This window comes from Entelurus aequoreus, linkage group LG06 (genome assembly GCF_033978785.1).
Source record: "Entelurus aequoreus isolate RoL-2023_Sb linkage group LG06, RoL_Eaeq_v1.1, whole genome shotgun sequence".
NCBI classification, from domain to species: Eukaryota; Metazoa; Chordata; class Actinopteri; order Syngnathiformes; family Syngnathidae; genus Entelurus; species Entelurus aequoreus.
In genome coordinates, this window is record NC_084736.1 from 32,043,991 (window position 1) to 32,067,707 (window position 23,717).

At 42.7% G+C, this 23,717-nt stretch overlaps 1 protein-coding gene across 6 annotated transcripts in view; it reads right to left on the reverse strand.

The window, feature by feature from the left end:
• The window catches only part of LOC133652122 (trinucleotide repeat-containing gene 6A protein-like), a 98,970-nt gene that overhangs the window by 21,484 nt on the left and 53,769 nt on the right, over positions 1-23,717 (reverse strand). For all 6 annotated transcript variants that reach the window (XM_062050529.1, XM_062050531.1, XM_062050527.1 and 3 more), the window contains 7 exons: positions 17,499-19,626; positions 16,971-17,428; positions 15,392-15,523; positions 15,152-15,304; positions 2,591-2,770; positions 2,336-2,502; positions 1,777-1,854 (listed from right to left, as the gene is read on the reverse strand). In XM_062050529.1, coding sequence (XP_061906513.1) covers positions 1,777-1,854; positions 2,336-2,502; positions 2,591-2,770; positions 15,152-15,304; positions 15,392-15,523; positions 16,971-17,428; positions 17,499-19,626 — 3,296 coding nt within the window. The remainder of the gene's footprint in view (positions 1-1,776; positions 1,855-2,335; positions 2,503-2,590; positions 2,771-15,151; positions 15,305-15,391; positions 15,524-16,970; positions 17,429-17,498; positions 19,627-23,717) is intronic.

Here is a 23,717-nt window from a genome sequence, read left to right on the forward strand (position 1 = left end):
GCGCTTTGGACCCCGCAGCTTACAGCTAATTTAAGTATTTTACTTCGCACAAATATTTTTTTTAATTTTTTTTTTTAAACAAAGCAATTACCGTATTTTTTGGAGTATAAGTCGCACCGGCCGAAAATGCATAATAAAGAAGGGAAAAAACATATATGTCACACTGGAGTATAAGTCGCATTTTTGGGGGAAATTTATTTGATAAAACCCAACACCAAGAATAGACATTTGAAAGGCAATTTAAAATAAATAAAGAATAGTGAACAACAAGCTGAATAAGTGTACGTTATATGACGCACAAATAACCAACTGACAACGTGCCTGGTATGTTAACATAACATATTATGGTAAGAGTCATTCAAATAACTATAACATATAGAACATGCTATACGTTTACCAAACAATCTGTCACTCCTAATCGCTAAATCCCATGAAATCTTATACGTCTAGTCTCTTACGTGAATGAGCTAAATAATATCATTTGATATTTTACGGTAATGTGTTAATTTCACACATAAGTCGCTCCTGAGTATAAGTCGCACCCCCGGCCAAACTATGAAAAAAACTGCGACTTATAGTCCGAAAAATACGGTACACTGAAACGGTGTGTTATTGTTTGTGCTATGGTGCCATCTTTTGAACAAGTTCGCTCACAGAGTGTTTCCTGCTGTCTGAAGCTTCGAACCGGAAGTAGAAATGGCGTTCTGTCTTTTAATCGTTCGTAGCATTTCTACTCGTACGGATTCTTCAATCATGACTCCAAGCAACGTTTCTAAGTTTTACAACGTACAAAATACAGGAAAAACACGCACTCTCCAAAAAACCTAATAAAACCAAAAAAAAGAGGTGCACGGCAAAAAGTGTACTTAAAGAAAAAGCAAGGCCAGCAACACTTGTGTCCTTCTAATAATTTTAATGTAAACTGCGCAGGCACAAACCGGTTTGGAAAATATCTTCGTCAGGGTGCAATTTTCAACAGGAAGTGATGCACTTAAATAGTCACAGCTGTGGTAACAATAAATCAAGAACAACTTAAAAAATGAGAATGCACAAATAGACAAAATGGAAAATTGTACAAAATAAATCAGAGACATACAGTATCACTGGAAAATTTAAAAAATGTTTATCGTCCATAGCATTTCTACTTGTACGGATTCCTCAATCATGACTGCAAGCAATGTTTCTAAGTTTTACAACGTAACTAAAACAATTCTTACTTACTAAAGCGTCCCATGTGCGATGTCTGTAGTGTTTTCATGCATATGTGCACATCGTTAGCATTAGCTAATATGCTAACACATTTACGAGTGTCTGTGTTAGTACTATTAACTTACAACAGCATTCTTTTTGTATCGTTTCAGTTTCACAAATCCTCAGTCAAATTCACCAAAACGTCACCGTGGAGTTATTAAGTCTGTTTAGCTGATTGGAAAGATAGATTGCGCAGCTAGTGTGTCCATGGCCTGTTTTGTCAGATCAGCCATTTTACTGCCCTGTTCCAAACACCGTTTGGAAACAATTAAGGTATGTAAAACATTTACGAAATATTTCTGTGTAAATAACTCATTTCAAAACGAATATACTGTATCTGCAGCTTATTTATGGAAAAATATTTTTTTCCTAAAATTTAGTGGGTGCGACTTATATACTGCACCAGTATATAGACTATAGAGCGCACCGCTTTATAGTCCGCAAATACAGTAAATAGAGCATCATTAGATGATGATTTGTGTTTCTGCTTGTACAGAACATACAAAAGTGTGATAAAAGACTTACAGAAAAGCTCATGTTGTTGAACTGGTTCATGAAGGGTTTCATCCATGGCTCATCAGTTTTGTTGACTGGCTTCATCATCTGAACCAGAGAGAAATGTGTTTGAAATGGAGTTCATCACAGCAAATAAAAAGTCTCACATCCTTGCATTAGTGCTGTGCAATATTGACAAAATTCATATATTCATTCTACATTCCAATACAGACTTAAAATGTTATATATTTTGGGCTGTTCAAGTTAACACTTTAACTCAAATAATCACAAAACCTTGATTAAGCATGAATAAACGCAGATTAATCGCACCAAAAATATGAGCGCACATGCTCCTTTGTCATAACCCCCCCCCCCACACACACACACACACACACACACACACACACACACACACACACACACACACACACACACACACACACACACACACACACACACACACACACACACACACACACACACACACACACACACACACACACACACACACACACACACACACACACACACACACACACACACACACACACACACTTTTCAGTATCTGTCTAGGCTGTGGAGAACAAACCTTGCTGGATCCTCGATTCTTGTAGTGCCAGGTGTTTTGGTCATGTGACCTGTTGTCGTGTGGGCTGTTAGTCCACATGCCAATCTCTACTTCCTCTTCCTGGTCCCAACTGTTACTCATTGACACCTCCTCGCCACACCAGGTCTCCATTGGCTTGGAACCTAGACCTGGTGAGGAAGGAAGGCAAAAACTAAGGCACAGCTTCAACGAGGAATGGTGTCATGTGTATACTCTGGCCTTGTTGTGCAGACCTACCAGACTTATGACGGCCTTCCCATCCACATGCAGGTTCTCTGTTGTCCCGGGTGGGTTCTTTCCAGCCAGGGTTACTGTCCACTGGCTTCCCCCAGGCGGACGTTCCATTGTCCACGGTAACAGACATGGGCTCCCCCCATGTAGAAGACTCTTTCTGCTGGGCATAAGGCTCGCCCCAGCCTGAAGGACGGCACAAAGATACACCTTGAAAGTGATCATGGTCCAACATTCATAAGGCTAGGTCACACTGTCATAGGTGAGGTTAGAGGTTGTCATCAGTGTACGTAAGAAGTTGTGTTAGGGCCCTCTTACTCTCTGTTTGGGGAGCTGCCAGTAAAAACAGGCCAGATCATGGGGTGCCCTGGGCTCCAAATGTCAGAGGGCACGCACACGAGCAAACATCAACTGTCACCTACATCACAATCAAACTCAAGGCCCGGGGGCCAGATCTGGCCCGCCACATCATTTTATTTGGCCCTCGAAAGACTGGAAATAATATGAGTCATTAAAGTACTTTATATTTTCTTACTAAATGTATTCGTTTTTTCCATTTTGACAGAAAAAATACATGCACTGAATGCAATCGCATATGCTTTAAAGATAAATATAATGTAACAAATATATGATCATACATTCAAACAATGTTTTTGTTATAAATGATAAATGGGTTATACTTGTATAGCGCTTTTCTACCTTCAAGGTACTCAAAGCTCTTTGACAGTATTTCCACATTCACCCATTCACACACACATTCACACACTGATGGGCATAAGGCTCGCCCCAGCCTGGGGGAAGCCATGCAAGGCGCTACCAGCCATGCAAGGCGCTACCAGCACCCATCAGGAGCAAGGGTGAAGTGTCTTGCCCAAGGACACAACGGACGTGACTAGGATGGGTTGGGATTGAACCCCAGTAACCAGCAAAGGTGGGGATTGAACCCCAGCAACCCTCCGATTGCTGGCACGGCCACTCTACCGACTTCGCCACGCCGTCCCCGTTAAAGAAATAAATACTTTTTATCTGCTTCACTTATGATTTCAAAGCAAGTTATTCATCAAATTGTCAAAATAAAATGAAATGCATAGGCAATTATGTAATAATATCATTCACTGTTAGAAGTGGGCCTCTGAGGGCAAACATAACTGCGATGCTGCCCTCAATTAAAACCAGTTTGACACCCCTAACCTACACAAATGCATGATGTGCATCATGCAGAAAAGAGCATCACTTCCCACTTTTTAACTCCCCAAAACTGAAGCCAATTTGCACCCCAAAATGTACAAATCTACTCCAACAAGTTTACGCTGCACACCAATCTGTTCCTTTTCGCATTAGATTCGGGCCACATTAGGAGGTAGTCCGAATCCGATCTTTTAAAACGTGACTTCAGTCTAAACGGAAATGCGACCCGAATGCGACTTTCATGACTTCGAGCTACGTCACTCGTGTGCGCAGAAAAAGACGCAGCTTGCCAACGGAAGTAGGTACGTCATCACAACATCCGGTTTCACTGAGAAAAGTATTTTTTTGACGGTCAAATTTTCAGTGTAGTCAATAATGCCCAAATAATAGGTTATATGTAATAAATATTTTGATTAAAAAGAAATAGCGATTGTTGAAGGACCGGAATGGACGCTGTGGTGTGTTTACTTACATGTTACGTACATTGCGTATGTTGCCATCCAAGCAAGGTCTTTTTCATGGACGTCCCTGCTTATTTCAGTAAGACAATGCCAAGCCACGTGTTACAACAGCGTGGCTTCGTAGTAAAAGAGTGGGAGTACTAGACTGGCCTGCCTGTAGTCCAGACCTGTCTCCCATTGAAAATGTGTGGCGCATTATGAAGCATAAAATACCACAACGGAGACCCCGGACTGTTGAACAACTTAAGCTGTACATCAAGCAAGATTGGGAAAGAATTCCACCTGAAAAGCTTCAAAAATTGTTCTCCTCAGTTCCTAAACGTTTACTGAGTGTTGTTAAAAGGAAAGGCCATGTAACACAGTGGTAAAAATGCCCCTGTGACAACTTTTTTGCAATGTGTTGCTGCCATTAAATTCTAAGTTAATGATTATTTGCAAAAAAAAAAAAAAAAAAATGTTCTCAGTTCCAACATTAAGTATCTTGCCTTTGCAGTCTATTCAATTGAATATAAGTTGAAAAGGATTTATTTAAGTATACCTCATCTGTGTAGTATCATCATTTTATACCTTCAAATGTATTTACACCAGTGAATGTCATTTCTAGGGTGACTGTCTTGTGCATTTTCAACTCTCTTATGTTGGCCGCTGAGCAAGCGCATTAATTAAATTATACGTATTACATAAACGAGGGAGCGTGTGCCATGGGCTTTGACATCATCTTGAGTGCAGACAAACTTGTACATGTTTGGAAAAGGTTGCCGCTTTACAGTGGTGCATATCTTCATCATTGCCTCATCATAGTAGCTGGCCCCATACTTCCTCATTATCCACTTTGCTGCTCCAGTGAGCTCACTAGACTGAGTCCCCGAACAACCCCAGTGGCCCCGCCCTCTCGTCTCCTTCACTCTCACAGAGAGCGTTCCTTGCATGCATCCCTCCATTTTCTACCGCTTGTCCCGCGCTCCTGTCCGCAGATAAGCCAGCCACTGCTACTCTTTCCTCTGTCCGCCTCAGAGCCCCGACAAAAGTCTGGGTTTCTATTGGCGAGCGAGAGAAAGAAAAGGCAAAGAGAGGCTAATAAAAAGGGAGAAAGGGGAGGTTGTCTCTGCTCTTCACATTCTTGAGGGATGACTCAAGCAGATTGGCAAAAGGCTCCACCATTGCAGGAGAGACAAGAGCTGTGTGTGTGTTTGCGTGCAAACTTCTCCTGTCAAAACACTTCCAAGGCAAAGTCTTGCAGATCGTATTTCTCATACTTTTGTATCATTATCAGAATACAGACGAGGGCTTGCAGCAACACGTCCAAGTTAGCCTCATGTACTTTTGTACTCCCAATTTCATTACTAGCTCCTGTCTGTAAAAGCTTTTTGTTTGCTTCACTCACTTAATACTAGGGGTGTAACGGTACGTGTATTTGTATTGAACCGTTTCGGTACGGGGGTTCCGGTTCGGTTCAGAGGTGTACCGAACGAGTTTCCACACAGACATATTAAGTAGCGTAACGCACGTTGTGTAAACAATGCACACCGAGGCACAACACACGGCATGCTAGCAGCTAATGGGCTACGATAGACTGACCATACGTCCTCTTTTCACGGGACATGTCCTCTTTTGCGGAGCTGTCAGGGCGGAGTTTCTTAAATGCCTCAAATGTCCGGCATTTTGAGTTAGGGTTGCGTGTATTTTCAATGTACGTTCAGGGTTAAGAAGGGGTTAAAAACAAAACTAATTGTGCGCGCAGCAGCATTCGTGAGGGAGGGGCAGAGACAGAGAGAGCGAGAGTTATGATGAACGCGCATGCGTCGCCAGGCTCTGCTTTTTATCCATAGATTTATCAGATTTCATTTTTTATTATCTATAGCAGGGGTGACAAAAGTGTGCCCCGGAGGCCATTTGCGGCCCACAGCTAATGTTTTAAAGGCCCACGGCACATTCTAAAAATACTACTAAAATAAACAAAAACATAACAAAAGTGAAATAAAAAAGCTTAAAGGTTAAATGTAATTTAGAAAAAGTTGCAATGTTGACTAATAAAACAAAGCTGGGTTTTTTTCTTTCAAACTGTCATTGCTCAAAACATAATATTGAATCAAAATCAATGTTATTATGAATTATTGACCTATCCAAGGTTCCAATTACTTCACATCAAATATTCCACTAAGAAAAATATTTTTGGTGGAAGATTTAGCAAATTTGGTAAATAAATAACCCAAAAATGTATATTTTGTTGTTTTCTTACTGTACCGAAAATGAACCGAACCGTGACCTCTAAACCGAGGAACCGGGTACATACCGAACCGAAATTTTTGTGTACCGTTACACTCCTACTTAATACAGTAGTCATGTTATGATGAGATGCTGAAAAACCCAAAACCAGTGAAGCTGACACGTTGTGTAAATGGTAAATAAAAACAGAATACAATGATTTGCAAATGCCTTTCTACCTATATTCAGTTGAATATACTGCAAAGACAAGTCACTTAAAGTTCAAACTGAGAAACTTTATTTTTTGCAAATATTAACTCATTTGGAATTTGATGCCTGCAACATGTTTCAAAAAAGCTGGCACAAGTGGCTAAAAAGACTGAGAAAGTTGAGGAATGCTCATCAAACACCTATTTGGAAAATCCCACAATTGAACAGGCTAATTAAGAACAGGTGGGCGCCATGATTGGGTATAAAAGCAGCTTCCATGAAATGCTCAGTTATTCACAAACAAGGATAGGGCAAGGGTCACCAATTTGTGAACAAATGCCTGAGCAAATTGTTAAACAGTTTAAGAACAACATTTCTCAACGAGCTATTGCAAGGAATTTAGGGATTTCAGCATCGACAGTCCGTAATATCATCAAAAGGTTCTGAGAATCTACAGAAATCACTGCACGTAAGTGGCAAGCCCGTGACTTTCGATCCCTCAGGCGGTACTGCATTAAAAAGCGACATCAATGTGCATAGGATATCACCACATGGGCTCAGGAACACTTCAGAAAACCACTGTCAGTAACTACAGTTGGTTGCTACATCTGTAAGTGCAAGTTAAAACTCTACTATGCAAAGCGAAAGCTATTTATCAACCACACCCAGAAACACCGCCGGTTTCGCTGGACCCTAGCTCATCTAAGATGGACTGATGCAAATTGGAAAAGAGTTCTGTGGTCTGACGAGTCCACATTTCAAATGGTTTTTGGAAACTGTGGACGTTGTGTCCTCCGGTCCAAAGTGGAAAAGAACCATACGGACTGTTATAGGCGCAAAGTTCAAAGCCAGCATCTGTGATGTTATGGGGGTGTATTAGTGCCCAAGGAATGGGTAACTTACACATCTGTGAAGGCACCAATAATGCTGAAAAATACATACAGGTTTTGGAGCAACATATGTTGCCATCCAAGCAAGGTCTTTTTCATGGACGCCCCTGCTTATTTCAGCAAGACAATGCCAAGCCACATTCTGCACGTGTTATAACAGCGTGGCTTTGTGGTAAAAGAGTGCGGGCATGCCTGTAGTCCAGACCGGTCTCCCATTGAAAATCTGTGGCGCATTATGAAGCATAAAATACCACAACGAAGACTGTTGAACAACTTAAGCTGTACATCAAGCAAGGATGGGAAATAATTCCACCTGAAAAGCTTCAAAAATTGGTGGTCTCAGTTCCCAAACGTTTACTCAGTGTTGTTAAAAGGAAAGGCCATGTAACACAGTGGTAAAAATGCCCCTGTGCCAACTTTTTTGCATTGTGTTGCTGCCATTAAATTCTAAGTTAATGATTAGTTTTAAAAAATAAAATAAAAACATTAAATATCTTGTCTTTGCAGTCTATTCAATTGACTATAAGTTGAAAAAGATTTGCAAATCATTGAATTCTGTTTTTATTTTCGATTTACACAACTTGCCAACTTCACTAGTTTAGGATTTTGTAGTTTTGATGCAATCATAAGTTAATAAAGCTAAGCAATAAAACAATACATAGCACAATAGACACAATCGAGAACAATTCAAAAATGCGTTCGATACATCGCACGTTTGGAAGCAAGGTTGGTTGCATGAACACTCGCTCCAGCAACGCAGGAAGTGATCACTGACACGCTAACAGCTAATCAGGGGACAGTATCAACTATCAAGTTTGGTTAATTCTCTGCATGGAGTGAGAAGAGAAAGTCAAAATGAAGAATTTGTGGATAAAAGGAAAAGTCACCTGGACAGTATGGCACTTTTTTTGGATTTAAAAAAAAAAGGGACCGTAGTCAGACCAATGTGGTCCGTAAATGATGCAAGGTGCTCGTCCCCACCAAGACCGCTAATACCACAACACCTTAACTCACCCTTTAGAGCACAACTGTAACTTCCTGCCACTACACCTGCAGAAAATAGTTATTCTCAGCTTTCTCTATGTTTACATTTTCACACTTTGCACTATTTTCTTACACTTTATGAAGCATTTCTTACATATTCCTTCATTTTAAGAAATTATTGATTAGTGTTCAATGTGATTTTACTATTTTGTTGACATTGTTTGAGTGTTTTCCATGCTTGTGTTGACATTTCCTTTCTGCCTTGATAGCTGAGGGATTATAATCAAAGGAAGGTTACATTTCAAAATAAAATATATTATTCTCCTGCTCCTTATTTTGCATAGGTCATAAAAATGTCAAGTTAACGCTAGTTTCCTTTTTTTTCGCACGTCGTTTGTGACAAACGCCTACACTGTAATTGCGGTGTGTGTGTGTGTCTCTGTAAAAAAAATAAATGTTTTTTGTCCATTTTGTGTTGAGCGGTAAAAAAAAAAAAAAAAAGCATAATATTTGTCAAATACTTGCATATATGCAAACAAATTATTCAGTTCCATGTTCATTGAATTAAAAACTTGAAAATTCCAAGGTAAGATACACTTAAGATAGACTTCTGTCTGTGATTATCACAAATAATTATTAGTTAACTACGGACAATAGGACTTTAATAGTTGACATACATGATCCAAAATAAAAAGTTCACACATTTAAATTGTAATTACATTGTTTTGTCCTGGAGTTGTCAAAACCCAATGTAGTCTTTTTAACAAGATTACCAGCAAACCAGTAAGAATTTAAACATATATATATTGTGGGTAGGGATGTCCGATAATTAAAGATTAAAGTACCAATGATTGTCACACACACACTAGATGTGGTGAAATTTGTCCTCTGCATTTGACCCATCCCCTTGGGGAGCAGTGGGCAGCAGCGGCGCCGCGCCCGGGAATAATTTTGGTGATTTAACCCCCAACTCCAACCCTTGATGATCGGACTGCCGATATTATCGGCCGATGAATGCTTTAAAATGTAATATCGGAAATTATCGGTATCAAAAAGTAAAATGTATGACTTTTTAAAACGCCGCTGTGTACACGGACGTAGGGAGAAGTACAGAGCGCCAATAAACCTTAAAGGCCTACTGAAATGACATTTTTTTATTTAAACGGGGATAGCAGATCCATTCTATGTGTCATACTTGATCATTTCGCGATATGATATTGGTAAAGCTTGGTTTCTTTTTTAGAAATAAAAACTGCTTCTCTCTTAAAGTCAGAAAGAAATTGGTGACAGCAACTATCTTGCCTGTAATTGATTATGGAGACGTGCTTTATTTTAGTGCTTCATCTAAATGCCTCCAGTCCTTGGACACTGTTTTTCATTCAGCACTAAGATTTGTTACTGGCTGTCGTAGTCTCACCCACCATTGTCAACTGTATGTGAAGTCAGACTTATCTTCATTGAGTGCACGCAGATACACACATTGGCTGACTTTAATTTATAAGGCTCTTTTAGGTTTAATACCTCCATACTTGTGTACTCTGTTACAAAGAAAAAGCAGCTCTTACGCATTACGTTCTAACAATTTGTATGTTTTAACTGTTCCTCATGTACGGACTGAATTTGGCAAAAGAGCTTTTGGCATTGCTGCCCCTATGGCATGGAATGAATTGCAGACGAAACTGAAACTTACAGAACTACTTCCATTTGGAGCCTTCCGTTCTGTCCTGAGGGACAAACAGCGAGAGACGTTTGTACAGTGCCTGTGTTTTTAAAGATGTAAATCTCTGTTGTTTTACACTTCTCTTATGTATTTTAAAATGTATGTCTTAATGTATTTATTTTGAAACTGCTCTGTGACATGTGCTGTTGACCTCTTGGCCAGGTCACCCTTGTGAAAGAGATCTTGATCTCAATGGGTTTTCTTATCTGGTTAAATAAAGGTTCTAATTGCCATATTTTTGCTGAAAGGATTTAGTATAGAACATTGATGATAAATTCGCAACTTTGGTCTCTTGATAAAAAAAAGCCTTGCCCCTACCGGAAGTAGTGTGACGACACCGGAGGAAGGGCTGCTCACATTTTCCTATTGTTTACACCAGCAGCGAGAGAGATTCGGACCGAGAAAGCGACGATTACCCCATTAATTTGAGCGAGGATGAAAGATTTGTGGATGAGGAAAGTGAAAGTGAAGGACTAGCGTGCAGTGCAGAACGTATCTTTTTTCGCTCTGACCGTAACTTAGGTACAAGGGCTCATTGGATTCCACACTCTCTCCTTTTTCTATTGTGGATCACGGATTTGTATTTTAAACCACCTCGGATACTATATCCTCTTGAAAATGAGAGTCGAGAACGCGAAATGGACATTCACAGTGACTTTTATCTCCACGACAATACATCGGTGAAACACTTTAGCTACGGAGCTAACGTGATAGCATCGGGCTCAAATGCAGATATTAACAAAAGAAATAAACCCCTGACTGGAAGGATAGACAGAAAACCAACAATACTATTAAACCCTGGACATGTAAATACACGGTTAATGCTTTCCAGCTTGGCGAAGATTAACAATGCTGTTGCTAACGACGCCATTGAAGCTAACTTAGCAACGGGACCTCACAGAGCTATGATAAAAACATTAGCGCTCCACCTACGCCAGCCAGCCCTCATCTGCTCATCAACACCCGTGCTCACCTAAGTTCCAGCGATCGACGGAAGGACTTCACCCGATCATCCGTGCGGTCGGCGGCTAGCGTCGGCTAGCGCGTCTGCTATCCAAGTAAGTCCTCCTGGTTGTGTTGCTACAGCCAGCCACTAATGGCTAACCGATCCCACCTACAACTTTCTTCTTTGCAGTCTCCATTGTTCATTGAACAAATTGCAAAAGATTCACCAACACAGATGTCCAGAATACTGTGGAATTTTGAGATGAAAACAGAGCTTTTTGTATTGAATTCAATGGGCTCTGAATACTTCCGCTTCAACTGTTGACGTCACGCGCAAACGTCATCATATCGAAACGTTTTCAGCCGGAAGTTTGCCGGGAAATTTAAAATTGCACTTTATAAGTTAACCTGGCCGTATTGGCATGTGTTGCAATGTTAAGATTTCATCATTGATATATAAACTATCAGACTGCGTGGTCGGTAGTAGTGGGTTTCAGTAGGCCTTTAAAGTCACTGCCTTTGCGTGCCGGCCCAGTCACATAATATGTACGGCTTTTCACACACACAAGTGAATGCAATGCATACTTGATCAACAGCCATAAAAGTCACACTGAGGGTGACCGTATAAACAACTTTAACACTGTTATAAATATGCGCCACACTGTGAACCCACACCAAACAAGAATGACAAACACATTTCGGGAGAACATCCGCACCGTAACACAACATAAACACAACAGAACAAATACCCAGAACCCCTTGCAGCACTAACTCTTCCGGGACGCTACAATATACACCCCCCGGTAACCCCTACCCCCCACCTCAAACCCGCCCACCTCAACCTCCTCATGTTCTCTCAGGGAGAGCATGTCCCAAATTCCAAGCTGCTGTTTTGAGGTATGTTTAAAAAAATAATGCACTTTGTGACTTCAATAATAAATATGGCAGTGCCATGTTGGCATTTTTTTTCCATAACTTGAGTGGATTTATTTTGGAAAACCTTATTACTTTGTTTAATGCATCCAGCGGGGCATCACAACAAAATTAGGCATAATAATGTGTTAATTCCACGACTGTAGATATCGGTATCGGTTGATATCGCAAAAGGTAATTAAGTGTTGGACAATATCGGAATATCGGCAAAAAAGCCATTATCGGACATCTCTATTTGTGGGTTTTTTTGCATCATTTGTGTTCTTGGTAACACAATTTTCTGGAAGGAACTGATTGGATGTATGCATTTAAGCAGGGTTTCAGCAGTTTTTTTAATTTAATGCTTTTTTATGAAACCTAAAACATAATGTAATGCCTATTTGCTACTGCAGATAGTAGTTATATATAGTCAAAAGCATACAATTCTCTGTATATACACAATTGGAAGTACTTGACCAGAATACCATTTATATTTAAAAAAAAAGTAACTGGCCAAATTAAGCACTAATGTAATCATAATATATACAAATAATAATTAAAGTAACCCTTTCAAACGCAATAAACATTTTATACCAGTGTAATTGGAAGGTCAATAACTTAATTATCCTAAATAAGTTAACAAACATCAAAAAGTTAAATAACAGGGCAAATTAATGTTACACAGACATAACAACCTGGTACAAAATAAAATTGACTCTCAATCTCTGTTTGAAAAATTGCACTTCAATAAATACTGAACATCTTGAAAGGCAGTCTTTTCCTCAATTGGAAAAACTGGGTCGGGTGCTTGGTTTTGTTGTCTTTTTTGTTGCCAATGTCATCACGGCATACCGATGGGCTCATGTTGCTCATTCAGTCTGATCTTTTTTCCTCCTAACTTTTGTTACTTAGCAGTGCCGGGGGATCCCGAGGCGTTCCCAGGCCAGCCGGGAGACATAGTCTTCCCAACGTGTCCTGGGTCTTCCCCGTGGCCTCCTACCGGTCGGACGTGCCCTAAACACCTCCCAAGGGAGGCGTTCGGGTGGCATCCTGACCAGATGCCCGAACCACCTCATCTGGCTCCTCTCGATGTGGAGGAGCAGTGGCTTTACTTTGAGCTCCTCCCGGATGACAGAGATTCTCACCCTATCTCTAAGGGAGAGACCCGCCACCCGGCGGAGGAAACTCATTTCGGCCGCTTGTACCCGCGAACTTGTCCTTTCGGTCATAACCCAAAGCTCATGACCATAGGTGAGGATGGGAACGTAGATCGACCGGTAAATTGAGAGCTTTGCCTTGCGGCTCAGCTCCTTCTTCACCACAACAGACCGATACAGCGTCCGCATTACTGAAGACGCCGCACCGATCCGCCTGTCGATCTCACGATCCACTCTCCCCTCACTCGTGAACAAGACTCCGAGGTACTTGAACTCCTCCACTTGGGGCAAGATCTCCTCCCCAACCCGGAGATGGCACTCCACCCTTTTCCGGGCGAGAACCATGGACTCGGACTTGGAGGTGCTGATTCTCATCCCAGTCGCTTCACACTCAGCTGCGAACCGTTCCAGCGAGAGCTGAAGATCCTGGCCAGATGAAGCCATCAGGACCACATCATCTGCCAAAGCAAAGACCTAATCCTACAGCCACCAAACCGGATTCCCTCAACGCCTTGACTGCGCCTAGAAATTCTGTCCATAAAAGTTATGAACAGAATCGGTGACAAAGGGCAGCCTTGGCGGAGTCCAACCCTCACTGGAAACGTGTCCGACTTTCTGCCGGCAATGCGGACCAAGCTCTGACACTGATCATACAGGGAGCGGACCGCCACAATCAGACAGTCCGATACCCCATAATCTCTGAGCACTCCCCACAGGACTTCCCGAGGGACACGGTTGAATGCCTTTTCCAAGTCCATAAAGCACATGTAGACTGGTTGGGCAAACTCCCATGCACCCTCAAGGACCCTGCCGAGAGTATAGAGCTGGTCCACAGTTCCACGACCAGGACGAAAACCACACTGTTCCTCCTGAATCCGAGGTTCGACTATCCGGCGTAGCCTCCTCTCCAGTACACCTGAATAGACCTTACCGGGAAGGCTGAGGAGTGTGATCCCCCGATAGTTAGAACACACCCTCCGGTTCCCCTTTTTAAAGAGAGGAACCACCACCCCGGTCTGCCAATCCAGAGGTACCGCCCCCGATGTCCACGCGATGCTGCAGAGTCTTGTCAACCAAGACAGCCCCACAGCATCCAGAGCCTTAAGGAACTCCGGGCGGATCTCATCCACCCCCGGGGTCCTGCCACCGAGGAGCTGTGCTGTTCATTTAATTCAGTCAAATAAAGGTGCTGAAAACGATGCACAGAGAGAGACCTCTTGTCTTTATTTTGAGAGCCAGAGACAAAAAAACACACGGACATAGCTGCAAAGTCTACAAGTTAATTTTCATTCATTGTTTAATTAACTGATTTGTTGACACTATGCCCAGGCCTACGTTTGTATGTGCAGTACAGGCCAAAATTTTCGACACACCTTCTCATTCAATGCTTTTTCTTTATTTTCATGACTGTCACTGAAGGCATCAATACTATGAATGATCACGTGGAGTTATGTACCTAACAAAAAAAGGTGAAATAACTGAAAACATGTTTTATATTGTAGTTTCTTCAAAATAGCCACCCTTTGCTCGGATTACTGCTTTGCACACTCTTGCACATTCTCTCAATGAGCTTCAAGAGGTAGTCACCTGAAATGGTTTTCACTTCACTTTCCAGGTGTCATAGTTTTGATGCCTTCAGTGACAATCTACAACGTAAATGTTGAGAAAATAAAGAAAACGCATTGAAATGAGAAGGTGTCCAAACTTTTGGCCTGTACTGTACGTTTTAATATCTTTGGACATAGTATTTCATGCTTTTTAATGCCATTTAAGGCCTTAATTTCTGCAAAATCCTTCTACTGACTAAATGTTTTTCAATGACCCGCAGAAACCCTGTGAATTGTGAGTGTTGATAACGACAGTGGTGTTTTCAACAGATTGCCAAAGCAACTTACCAGAACCGCCACTTTTGTCTTGGCCATGAGGCTGCATGGGCTGAGAAGGATGTGTCGAGCTATGGGATGGGTGTTGAGACGATGGACTCATGCCTTCCTTGTCTGACTGGCTGGTTCTGTTCCACATGTTGACAGAGCCACCATTTTGTTTACCTAGGAAGAGGTTCGTGAAAGTGAGAACCCTTCATTGTAGAACTTATGTTGCTGGCTTCAAAAAAAAGAAGAAAAAGGTATTCTTACCGGGATCTCCCCAAGCTGCAGTGCCATCATCAATCTCCATCCTTCGACGGATGGACTCTGGAGAAGGCTCCTCCCAGCCAGTGGCCGCTTCGCCCTTCTGACCCATAGTGGGGATGGGACCACCCAACCAGCCTGGTGACACAAACCAAGGTATCAGTCCTGTACCCATACTATGCTACAGCTCCAAAACACACACGGACAAGTGATACCCCAGAATGAGAGTTGTGGTTGGAGATACCAACCCACATTCTAAGAACTTAACGTTACCTTGAGCAAGGCAGAGAACTTCCATTGTGGCGTCCCAACAGCCATCATCACTCTGTGCTAGGGTTGTACGGTATACCGGTACTAATGACTTAAAAGCAGCACTATACTGCTTTTAAAAAAATACCGGTAATTTTTCAGGACGTAGTGACATTGCTGGTAGAACGGGCAGAGGCGCATGTTAGGCAACGCACACGCGCAATGTACTTACACCCCTCCTGCACATGACGTAGTGACATTGCTGGTAGAACGGGCAGAGGCGCATGTTAGGCAACGCACACGCGCGATGTACTTACAAGCAGAAACAGGGTGGAGACATAACGGGTAGAATGGACATATTTTGGCTTAAATACAGGAGAAGCTTTTCACACTGAGGTGTTTTAAACATGGCTAGCTAACTCGCGGCTAACGTCTACCTGCAGTTGGCAGTGTTTTAGTTACTTCTAAATTACTAATCCTCACCTCTGTGGCGACAAAGTAAGTCAGTTTAATCCCTACAGGACGAGGAATAGCTAAACATGATTCACTACACACCGTAGAAGGATACAATAGCTAACCGCTAACAGCAAGCTAGCGCTCCTGAATGTCAACAAATGTCATGGGTGGATCTACAGAGACATTGACTGTAATAATACCAAGTACAAGAGCTGTATCTCGTCGATACTACAATGAATACATCGCTATTTTTTATTATCACAAAAGCTTTTGTCTTTTCTATTGTTTATAAAGTAATAAAATATTTATTTGGACACATGAGAACTTTAATTACAACCAATGTGATCCTGTAACTACTTGGTAATGGATTGATACCTACATTTGTAGCATCATCCAAAACTAATGTAAAGTACCAAACAACAGAAGAATAAGTGATTGTTACATTTTAACAGAAGTGTAGATAGAACATGTTAAAACAGAAAGTAAGCAGACATTAACATTAAATGAACAAGTAGATTAATAATGTTGACAAAATAGAATGAGAAATGACACAATATGTTACTGCATATGTCAGCAGCCAATTAAGAGTTTTTGTTTACTTACTACTAAAAGACAAATTGTCTAGTATGGTCAACATCTTATTTAATGCATACATTCTTATTTGATTGCAATAAAAAACATATGATCAATATATATCATAAGATTTTCTGTTCAAATAAAGAGAGCATTTTGTTTGTGGTCACCTTTATTTTGAAAAGTATTTTAATACATTTTGGTACCATTACCAAAATATTGGTATGGGGACGACCCTACTGTGTACCAGCAGGAGTGCGAGTCATTCTTGCTACTATTGTAACATTGAAAGAGTTCATGCCCTCACCTGTGGGCTTGTTGTTTCCTCTCGACATGTTGGAGTCTGGACCTTTCCCCCACTCATTGGAAGTATGAGAGGGCTTAGAACTGGCGTCGCCCCAGGTCTGGACACCCTGCTGGTTCTTCACTGGCTCTCCCCAACCCTGGCTTTTATTTTGAAGGTTGGGTTTGTGAACAGGGTCACCCCAATTCGAGCCCGGGTTCGGAGTGCTCTGGTCTGGGGTATTTGATCCGCCGCTTCCTCCCCAGGTGTTGGTTCGACCTGGCTCGCTCCAGCATCCAGAGCCAGAGCGATCGCTGTCACTATCCCAGCCTGCGGAACCAGACCCTTTGTGGGGTTCTCCCCAGTGGTTGTTAGACCCTGCTCTTGCACTGTCTCCACCAGTGCTCCAGCCCTCATCTCCATTTCCACTGTTGCAACCCCAGCTCTGCTGTGGTTTGGGCACATTAGTCCAAGTATTGGATCTGGAAGAGGAGAGAATCAACATCTTTACACATCTAAAACATGATTTGTGATCATGTGTATTCTCATTACCTGTCATCTTTGCTGACGTTGTTCATTGAGTTCTTCCCTTTGTAACCGGATCCATCCTCCCAGCCACCTCCGCTGGATGGGCCCTTGCTGTCCCACCCGGAAGTCGGTCTCTGATCACCCCAACCAGTGTTTGCTGTATTGGAGCCGGCGCAACCTGGACCGCCTCCCCAGCCTGTACCACCAGAGGTCTGGCTGGGAGCTGCGGTTCCCCAGCCAGAGCTCTGCTTTCTGTCATCTGGTCTGGGAGGCAGTGGCTGATTGATGGTGGGAGGATTGACGTCCCAGGCGGTGTTCTGTCGTATGGGTGTTTGGCCCCATCCAATGTTTGATAGGACCCTTGGATCTACGTCAGTCTTACTCGGAACTGATACGAATGGCGTTGCGTTGTTGACCTTTCTTCGGTTCCCTCCCTTTGACAGGCTGCCTTCTCTGTCTGAGCTGGACTGGCCTCCGGAGCTCTCCCCACTTCCCTCACTTCCTCCGGAGCGACCCCAGCCTCCTGCCATGCCTGCCAGGCTGGCGCCTCCAGGCCCTCCACCGCCCATGCCCATGGCATCATCCTCCAGGCTTTTCCAGCCGTTAGCAGCACTTCCTTTATGACTTTCAGCATCTGAATGGTTGTTGCCACGAGGCGCTCCCCACTCTGCTGTTGACATCTTGTGGGATGACGACGAGGAAGAGGAGGAAGAAGACGCACTGCTCCCCCAGGGGCGAGGTACACCTAAAGTAGCGCCCATTGCAGTTTGGTTCACAGTTCCTGGCGTCTGTCCTGTAGAGCCTGGGATTTGATTTGAGCTGACACCCCCAACCCACTGATTGGGGTTACTGGCAGGCCCCTGATCCCAGCGTGGTGCGCCAGTGTTGTGGTGGTGATCATTACTCTTAAAAGCAGCAGTAGAGGACATTTGGGAGTTCTCTGCCTGCATTGAGGCAGAGTTTTGTGGGTTCACAGTGTCTGAATTTGGGGGACCCTTATCTCCAGAATAGGTCGATTCATCCCAAGGCGTACTAAAGGTTCCAGGGCCCCCTGTCTCTCCTTGGGAACACTTGGGGGCTGATGAAGTGTTTCCATTGGGCAGCAGACCTCCTCCAATGGACCCCCAGGAACATTCCCCGCTCATCTGGGGTGAGGCCATAGAGTTTGGTGGGCTGGAGGTCATTGTTGTGTTAGTAGTAGTAGTAGTAGTAGTAGTAGAAGTAGTATTCATCGTCATAGTGTTATTTGGTCCGTGGGATTCAGTGTTAAGGCTGGCAGGCTGCAGGCCACCATTTCCACTGTTGCTGCTTCCTAACACATTGCTGCTTGATGTACCATTTTTCACCTCAGTGTCTTCCATCATGTTGTCTGGAGCTGCCATGCCACCCCATCCCAGCAAGGGGCCATGTTGGGGCGCTATACCCAGTTTTGAATTCATCCCCTGAGGCTGTGGAGGCCGTTGGCTCTGGGACAACGGGCTTGGGGTTGGATTCTGCGACCAGGCACCATGGTTGGCATTTGGAGTGGAGCCTCCATTTATGTAGGTGGTGCTCCCGCTGGAAGTCATCATGGCGTTGCCTGGCTGGGCGCCCCAAACGCTGCTGTTATTAACGAGCTTGTTGTGGTTACCCATGTTATTGCTGTCAATACTGCCGGACCCCGGCGCAGACAAGTGCGAGGGTCCGGTTATGTTGCTATTTCCGTTATTTGCACCACAGATTGCTCCATTAACCTGACGACTATTGCCATTGCTGTCTGCGTTCAGCGAAACACCAACCATCATCGCAGAGGAGGGAGTGAACGTCGGCGAAGACACCGCGGACGAAGCATTCGCTGACATCATCCCAGTCGTCGCGACAAAGTTTTTCTCTGAGCCAGTCGAAGGGCTAGAGTCGGCGTCCATGCATTCTGACGCCAACTCGGGGTCTGATCCCGACCCACAGCCGGAGGAGGAAGAAGAGGAGGAGCACGAGAAGGAAGAAGAGGAAGGGGGCCAGACAGAAGAATTGGTCGAGGAGGGGTCCTTGGTTTTGTCTGTGCTTCCGTCCACTAGGACTTTACCCCAGTTGCTCTTGCCGTCACTGCTGCAGGGAGAGCCTGAAGACCAGGAGGACGGCTCATACTGGGAGTCCAAGCCAGGATGTTCCAGCCCTTGATGACGACAGATCGAGAACTGTTACAATGTAACTATTGAAGTGGAAATAACGATCTGTCCCACTAAACATGGGTGTGGCTGAAAGTGCCCGTTCACAACACGGTACACGAATTAACTGCTTCCAGCCACCAACAGTCCAACTGTTCTGAGACCTGTGCCAGGTTTCGGCCTGGACACAGCTGTCACTATTTTGTCACCACAGCAGGACCAAAAAGCATGCACAAGCTATAAACTACCATTCAATTAAGGCAAAGCCTACAACTCAAAAGGAAATGAAAAGAAAGGTGGCAAAAAAAATTACACTCACTTAAAACATTTGAAAATTCATAAATAATTATGGTGAATGATATTTATTAGACTGATCATGTCCATAATACATACACAAACTTAATATTTGGCATGGATTCTATCATTTGTGGACATGAAGAAAGTGAAGTGAAGTGAATTATATTTATATAGCACTTTTCTCTAGTGACTCAAAGCGCTTTTACATAGTGAAACCCAATATCTAAGTTACATTTAAACCAGTGTGGGTGGCACTGGGAGCAGGTGGGTAAAGTGTCTTGCCCAAGGACACAACGGCAGTGACTAGGATGGCGGAAGCGGGGAATGGAACCTGGAACCCTCAAGTTGCTGGCACGGCCACTCTACCAACCAAGCTATACCGTCCCAAAACGGACAAGGTTTTTGTTGTGTAGGACAATAATTATTTGAAAAGGTTGCCCAGTTTGTTTGAAATAAGTGCTGCCAAACAATACATTTTATCAAATCCAAATTAGCACACTTTTTCATTTTGTGCATCATTTGAAATAACTATTTTTTTTAAAAACAATGTTTTTATACAAATGCAATTTCATTGTAAGAATGTTGTGCAGGAAAATGTTTTTAATTGAATGCACAACAGTTATTCGTTCAAAAAGGTTTTATTTTCCAGAGAGTAGGCCTAGGCCAATCGGGGTATGCATTGATCTGGGGCCGTACTTATCAAGCTTCTTAGAGTGCCATTTTACACTTAAGTCCTGAGAATTTGCGAAATTTAGTCCTACTCTCAAACTTAAGAATAAAAGCTTTTTATCAACGTTCTTAAGTCTAAGAGTCACTCCTACTCTCCACGATATTTAAGAGACATTCAGAGGTGTCTTAAGTGGTTAGGAGTTGCCAGCAGGGGATGGCACTGAGGCGAGAGAGACGTGCGCGAACATTCAGGGAGCGGAACGATGTTCTGGATTTGTTTGATGACGAGCAGCTGATCAAACGGTATCGTTTAGACAGAGCGGGTATTATTTTTGTCACAGATTTAATACTTTTCGATTCCTTGTTGATTTCTGCATGTGTCTGCAGTGGGCTAGTATATATAGAGCCACCCACACCAGTTTCAAATTAGTTGCCTAATTAATGAATTGGAAAGAAAATGTTATGACAGTAGCGTATGTGTGTGGCCGTGAGGTGAGTGACGTCAGTGAGTGTGTAGGCGATAGAAGAGAGGGAGCGGTAGCGTGAGTGCCGGCGGGGACTAGTTTGTTTTGTATTATTTTGTAGTTTATTGTCAAAATATACACTCCCATTGTCCACTTAAATATTTCCAAGATATTTCTTTATTCTTATACAACGGATTCCCTTCCGTGATTGGTCATTTCTATGGACACAGAAATTACGTCACCTAAAATTCCGTTTACGGCACATAGTAATGTCGTAATTCAGCTCTGAGTGTGACACTTAAGATTCAGTCCTACACTTCGCTGAAAGTGTGAGTAAGACGCTTGATAACTAACTTTTAAGTGCAGCTTTCAGCAAAGAATTTATTTACTCTTAAGTCAACTCTTAGCAGACTTCTTAGGAGTAATTCTAAGAAGCTTGATAAGTACGGCCCCTGCTCTCCATGTGGGCGTACTTTAACATACCCCCGATCAGTGGTTCGTAACCTTATTGGAGGAACCGAACCCCACCAACTTCATATGCGCATTCACTGAACCCTTTAGTGAAAAAATAAATAAATAAAAAATTCTAATTCAAGACAAAGTTATATGTTTTTTTTACTGGTGCACAAAATGAACCGTGCTTGAACATCCCCTTGTTCAAAGAACAAAACCAACACATGAACTCACAACAAATTACACATCTGCAAATCAGATGGAAAATTAGAGGTAACATTGTTTGGGGGTATCCATAATACGCCGATAGGGAAAAGTTTTTATTTACAAACCCTGTTTCCATATGAGTTGGGGAATTGTGTTAGATGCAAATATAAACGGAATACAATTATTTGCAAATCCTTTTCAACCCATATTCAATTGAATGCACTACAAAGACAAGATATTTGATGTTCAAACTCATAAACTTTTTTTTTTTTTTTTTAAATAATAATTAACTTAGAATTTCATGGCTGCAACACGTGCCAAAGTAGTTGGGAAAGGGCATGTTCACCGCTGTGTTACATGGCCTTTCCTTTTAACAACACTCAGTAAACGTTTGGGAACTGAGGAGACACATTTTTAAGCTTCTCAGGTAGAATTCTTTCCCATTCTTGCTTGATGTACAGCTTAAGTTGTTCAACAGTCCGGGGGTCTCCGTTGTGGTATTTTAGGCTTCATAATGCGCCACACATTTTCAATGGGAGACAGGTCTGGACTACAGGCAGGCCAGTCTAGTACCCGCACTCTTTTACTATGAAGCCACGTTTATGTAACGCGTGGCTTGGCATTGTCTTGCTGAAATAAGCAGGGGCGTCCATGGTATTGTTGCTTGGATGGCAACATATGTTGCTCCAAAACCTGTATGTACCTTTCAGCATTAAGGGCACCTTCACAGATGTGTAAGTTACCCATGTCTTGGGCACTAATACACCCCCATACCATCACAGATGCTGGCTTTTCAACTTTGAGCCTATAACAATCCGGATAGTTCTTTTCCTTTTTGGTCCGGAGGACACGACATCCACAGTTTCCAAAAACAATATGAAATGTGGACTCGTCAGACCACAGAACACTTTTCCACTTTGTATCACTCCATCTTAGATGAGCTCAGGCCCAGCGAAGCCGACGGCGTTTCTGGGCGTTGTTTATAAACGGTTTTCGCCTTGCATAGGAGAGTTTTAACTTGCACTTACAGATGTAAATAAATATGATAAATGGGTTAAACTTGTATAGCGCTTTTCTACCTTGAAGGTACTCAAAGCGCTTTGACAGTATTTCCACATTCACACACACATTCACACACTGATGGAGGGAGCTGCCATGCAAGGCGCTACCAGCACCCATCAGGAGCAAGGGTGAAATGTCTTGCCCAAGGACACAACGGACGTGACTAGGATGTAGCGACCAACTGTAGTTACTGACAGTGGGTTTCTGAAGTGTTCCTGAGTCCATGTGGTGATATTCTTTACACACGGATGTCGCTTGTTGATGCAGTACAGCCTGAGAGATCGAAGGTCACGGGCTTAGCTGCTTACGTGCAGTGATTTCTCCAGATTCTTTGAACCCTTTGATGATATTACGGACCGTAGATGGTGAAATCCCTAAATTCCTTGCAATAGCTGTTTGAGAAAGATTTTTCTTAAACTGTTCAACAATTTGCTCACACATTTGTTGACAAAGTGGTGACCCTCGCCCCATCCTTGTTTGTGAATGACTGAGCATTTCATGGAATGTACTTTTATACCCAATCATGGCACCCACCTGTTCCCAATTTGCCTGTTCAACTGTGGGATGTTCCAAATAAGTTTTTGATGAGCATTCCTCAACTTTATCAGTATTTATTGCCACCTTTCCCAACGTCTTTGTCACGTGTTGCTGGCATCAAATTCTAAAGTTAATGATTATTTGCAAAAAAAAAAAGTTTATCAGTTTGAACATCAAATATTTTGTCTTTGTAGCATATTCAACTGAATATGGGTTAAAAATGATTTGCAAATCATTGTATTCTGTTTATATTTACATCTAACACAATTTCCCAACTCATATGGAAACGGGGTTTGTACACGATGCGTTGGGTGGCTCCGCCGAACCCCTGAGGCCGGCTCACCGAACCCAGGTTAAGAACCACTGCCCCAGATATACCCGCGGAGAGCCCTTTACCAAAAAAAAAGAAT